At 36.1% G+C, this 5,318-nt stretch overlaps 1 protein-coding gene across 1 annotated transcript; it reads left to right on the top strand.

The window, feature by feature from the left end:
- The first annotated feature begins 493 nt into the window (after positions 1-493).
- Positions 494-1,089, top strand: LOC116181634. Its single transcript, XM_031502015.1, has one exon. It carries the CDS (start codon positions 559-561, stop codon positions 1,087-1,089), a length of 531 nt encoding a protein of 176 aa, XP_031357875.1. The 5' UTR covers positions 494-558.
- Positions 1,090-5,318: the final 4,229 nt, after the last annotated feature.

Raw genomic sequence — 5,318 nt, 5'->3', positions numbered from 1 at the left:
TGTGTGTCATGTTGTGAGTCTAAAGTGCTGTTTAGGCTTTTGCGTTTGGGTTGAATACTAATGGGTGGTGATAATGTGGTTTGCTTCAGAGGTTATTATTATTGATTCAGGCCGTCTGAATTTTTTCATTACGAGCAGGGACCCGATTGTCCCGGGTTCGTTTTGACATTTGGTTTCTTGAGGGCACCGGCGAGCATCCCTCAGGTTTTTGTTTATTGATTCGACTTTTTCCTTGGGTTTATCTTTAATTGTTGAACGCGAAGGCAGTTATTCCGGCTCTGGCTTCTTGGCTTTTAAGGGTAGATGAGGGTGAGGAAATGGTGTGATGGAGATGAGATGGTGCGTTGTGTTCGGGAGAACAGACTTGTCCGTGAACGGGTTGTGGCGACCATGACAATATAGGTGGTTGTCTAGGAGAAATAATAAATAATTAATATTTGACATTCCGTTATATTTTCAAATCACTAATAGTTCTTTTACTGTATTTTGTAATAAAACGCTACAATTTGGTGACCCCGACTTGAGACGTGAGTGATTACGTGCGGACACATCTGAAAAATGGAACAACAACTACAGGAACAACAAACGCTCATCGCGCGACTGCAGGAACAATTAGCGCAAAGTCGACAACAACCGGAACCTACAACAGATACGATAGAGGAGATTAGAAAGGTTAAATTACCAATTTTTTGGCAAAAGGACCCCGTCCTATGGTTTGCACAAGTAGATGCCCAATTACATACGTATAAAATCAGGTCAGACATCACAAGATTTTTCACAGTGGTAGCTGCACTCGATTGTAATGTATTACAACAAGTCTCCGACGTCGTGGCTAATCCACCCTCGACAGACAAATACGAGACCATAAAGAAGAAACTCATTGCGGCGTATTCTGACTCGCAGGATCGTCAGTTGCGCAAGCTGCTTAATGAAATTGAATTAGGTGATCACAAACCTTCCCAATTACTGCGACAGATGAGAAGCTTAGCAGATAAACGCATTAACGAAGACGTACTGAAGACCCTGTGGGTGCAGCGCTTGCCTCAAAATGTCCAGCTCATTCTTTCTGCCAGGAGAATTTTTCTTTGATGGCGAACATCCTTCCGTGGATCCTGGAACCTTCGTCGATCGACTTAGAGATCAAATGCGTGAGATTCGTTCATGTCCAATAGCACGACATGGAAAAACTGCAGTTTTTGTACATCCAGAGCTAAAAAAATGTACACATGTCTTCTTAAGAGTTGATGCAGTACGAAAGCCGCTTCAGCAACCTTACACCGGACCTCATGAAGTAATCAAGCGCAGTGAGAAAGTTTACACTATTCTATTTAACGGTAAAAGTGTCAACGTTGGCATTGATCCTCTAAAACCAGCTTTCCTACCAGAAGACATGTCAGAGATAAAAAATGAAAAAACTGCATCCGAAGATCATTCTCCTCTTTTAACAACTCGACTACGAAAAAACACTAAACCGCTTGTACGTTTCCGCGACTACAACAATTAGGTAGTCACTGAGGGGGGAGTACTGTGGCGACCATGACAATATAGGTGGTTGTCTAGGTAGAATAATAAATAATTAATATTTGATATTCTGTTATATTTTCAAATCGCTAATAGTTCTTTTACTGTATTTTGTAATAAAACGCTACAAGGTCACCAAATTGTAGCGTTTTTATTACAAAATACAGTAAAGAACTATTAGCGATTTGAAAATATAACGGAATGTCAAATATTAATTATTATTATTTTACCTAGACACACTATATTGTCATGGTCGCCAGGAGTACTGTGGACCAATGACAATATAGGTGGTTGTCTAGGTAAAATAAATAATTAATATTTGACATCCGTTATATTTCAAATCGCTAAAGTTCTTTTACTGTATTTTGTAATAAAACGCTACAAAACCAAACTAAATTCAACGGTGAATCATTTACGTTGGTAGTACCGTTGATGGTCTGTGGTAGTACCGATCAAAATGTATCAAATAGGTATTACATTTATGTAAATTTACAAAAATTACGGTTTTTTAAATAAAAAACGTAAGTTACGTAAGTTTCATAAAAGACATAAATTACATAAAAAAACCGACCTCTTGTAAGTTACGCGTAATATAACCGTTTTTTATGTAACTTACAAATCGTTATTTTACAATCCACATCACTATTTCTAACATTTTTACAGTGACAGTCATATTTACTTTGGTTGGGGATTCCGGAAATATTGTTAGGACGGATCCTGGGACGGATTCACCTAAAAACTTTAATAGGGAGGATATAATTGTTTTTTTTTGCTGGCTTATCGTAAGTATCGCCTTTAATCTTTTAGTAGCAGTATTTTAAAACACCTATCACAAGGAGGGGCGTTATATTGTTAAAATCTACATATAAAAAAAGAATCTTTATTGTAGACGCTCTTTGCGATAAGTATTGACACATATTACGTACTGGTATTGTACAATACCTTAAAATTGATTTTTTGGTTGTATATTTTTTGATTCGATCTCGATTTCTGGTGGTTAACGGAAATTTGTCGAAATCACGAAAGTATTGGCGGTAATGTCAGTTAAAATCACGTCATAGGGGACAATTTTATCGAGTTGGTCGAACCGAGACTGCAAACTAAATTTAGACTGGGTTTGTCTTTTGGTGGCTCCTCAAAAATTCTTTACTTCACTGATTTATTTATTAAGTTTCGCCCAAAAATTCAAAAGTATATATTATAATAAGCGAATAAACGCGTTTTGCCGCTCTTATGTAAATGTCCATCGACGTATAGGTGCCTAATTTGGTTACATACTATTGGTAGTTAATTCATAAAAATTCGTTTGGTTTATTCGAAACTTCTAAAGTTGGCGAACTAGACATTTTGCTCCGATAGCGCTATTTATGGAGAAATCTATAAAGGCGCCACACCGTTTTGCTAAAGCTTACTGCACCGCCCGAGGGGCGGCGACCCCATCTTGTTAGTTTAAAAATCCTAATAGTTGAGGAAATTTGAAAGAAAAGTGAAAAACTCCCCAAGACGCGATGTATGATAACAATTTATTGGGATTTGTGGTTAATCTTGATAACGAAACATGCATCTTTACAACTTCTTTATTTTTCAGCTCAGTACTCACATTTCATTGTCTACCCTTAACCTTCTTTCAAGTCATTGAAAGCGGTAACTTCGAAACACAAAGACATTTCGTCCCCACTTCTTACGTTAGGTGTTTTGAGATTAGTTGCTATAATCTGCGTTTCAATGCGAGATAAACAGCATCAAAATTTCAAGTAGATTTCCCTTGCAATAATACAAGATATTAGCGCGTAGCAGTTAAATTTTATGTGCAGAACTTCGGGATGTTTGAGAGAACGCTTATATACCGCCGGTTGTACCAATATTGTATTGTTATATTAGACTTCGTTTCGTGTTTACTTGCGTCATGAATATTATCGCGCAATTAATGTAACACATATTAACTGTTATGCGTAAACGATACGAAAACGCTGCTTATATGTTTGTTAGGAATTTTTGATAGTAATTTGAGTCTTATGAAGCAATTTGCAGCCTAGTGGTTTCATTTAGGCTAAGTCCAAAGCCAAGAGATTGATATAACATTAACCACGAGGCTTTTTTTCTTACAAATTATATAACTAGAAAGTACAGGTTGGTGAGATTCATGTTTATATAGTCTATGGGCCAACTGGCTAAATTTAAGGAAATGGTATAATTTGGGGGTACCAATTTTCCTTTTTACCACGGTTAGACACATACATTAGGATGTAAAAAAACGATAATTGCCATCTCAAAGTGGTAGCTAATAGAAATGGCGGCCAATCCAAGATGGCGGATGTTGAGTTTTATAAAATGAACTATACCTATCTTTCGAACTATTGGTCCGACTTCATCATTTTCTTAAATGAAAGCTTTTGTGTGTGCTACAATATTGGCCCATATGAATAAAAGGAAGCAAATGCTTATACTTGCAAAATTCAAAGTAAATACTCGTAAGTGCTCCTTCACACTGGGCGATTTAGCAGCGCTGCTGAGCAGCAGGACAGGGCGCAGTGCAACGCTGCTAAACCATGCTAAAAAGACCAGTATGAAGGGGCAGTTACGAGTATTTACTTTGAATTTTGTAAGTATAAGCATTTGCTTCCTTTTATTCATACGGCCCATTGTCATAACTACATTTCCGATAAAATCAACAATTAGTAACTAATGCATGAAGTAAACGAACGGAATTTTTTTTAACTCTTAACATTTAATGAAAACTAAATTAACCCCATCGTTACTTTCAAAAGTTTCATATACACTAAAATCTGCTCCTTCATCCTTTCTTCAGTGACGTATCCACAAGTTGGCAGTTTGCATGCGCTTGTACACTTTAAGTTATTAGCATTACGTAATGGTAGTTGTCAAGAGCCAGCTTGGTAATTCTACGTGAGGTGATATGGAAGCCAAACTTAGGGTTATCTTTCATCTTTTTGCTGCTTCCGGAATAGCATCTCTTTGATTTTGACGCACAATTTTCCAATGTATTTTTTGTTTTATATAATCTACTTATGTCAAATTATTGGCACAGTATATACCTTTCCATCAATATTAACAAACTCTTTGCTGATGTTATGGCTAAAAGCCGTATTTGATCGTATTTTTTGCAAGACAGTCAGTCTTGTCAGTTGTAAAGTTCTTGTTTACCGTTAAGCGGAAACGTGTGTCACGTTTTACGAGGAAGTTAGTGGAAGTGCTGTGTTTATCGAACAGACGTCGCTTATCTGAAGCCTTTCTTTAAGGTTTTCTCAGTACTCGTTAAAGGGAGTTTTTTCACCATTAAAGAGCCAATTTTACACCTGTCATTACAACGAACCCAGTGTCGTGCAAATTGAGATACAAGTTCAATTAAAGTAGAGAAGTGAAGGTTTAGAAACATAATCCGCACATACCAATTTCATCATCATTTGTTATTTGATCATGGCTCTTCAGCTACAATATATCTATAGACGTAACTACAATGATTTTTGTATTTAGTAATTATTTTAATTTTAATTCAATTGTTTGATCAGCTAAAGCTGTGAATAATCGTTTACTTTTGGTTGTCTTATGAGATTTTGTGTATCTTCGGTTTGCAATATTTATTAAACCGAATTTATTTTTGCGGATCTTGCATATTTTGATATCCTTTGTATTTACATGATACAATTGCATATTTTAAGATGTATTTAAATTTTTGTTAGATTTAATCGATTTTAATTTCAATTTTTAATACATTTTTTCGGATTTTTATAACGGACGCGATAATGAAACATACTGCAAAAGCCGAAAGGAAGATT

This window comes from Photinus pyralis, unplaced genomic scaffold, assembly GCF_008802855.1.
Source record: "Photinus pyralis isolate 1611_PpyrPB1 unplaced genomic scaffold, Ppyr1.3 Ppyr1.4_unclustered_Scaffold1492, whole genome shotgun sequence".
NCBI classification, from domain to species: Eukaryota; Metazoa; Arthropoda; class Insecta; order Coleoptera; family Lampyridae; genus Photinus; species Photinus pyralis.
Note: the sequence above shows the minus strand (reverse complement) of the source record. Positions and strands in the feature narration are given on the sequence as shown.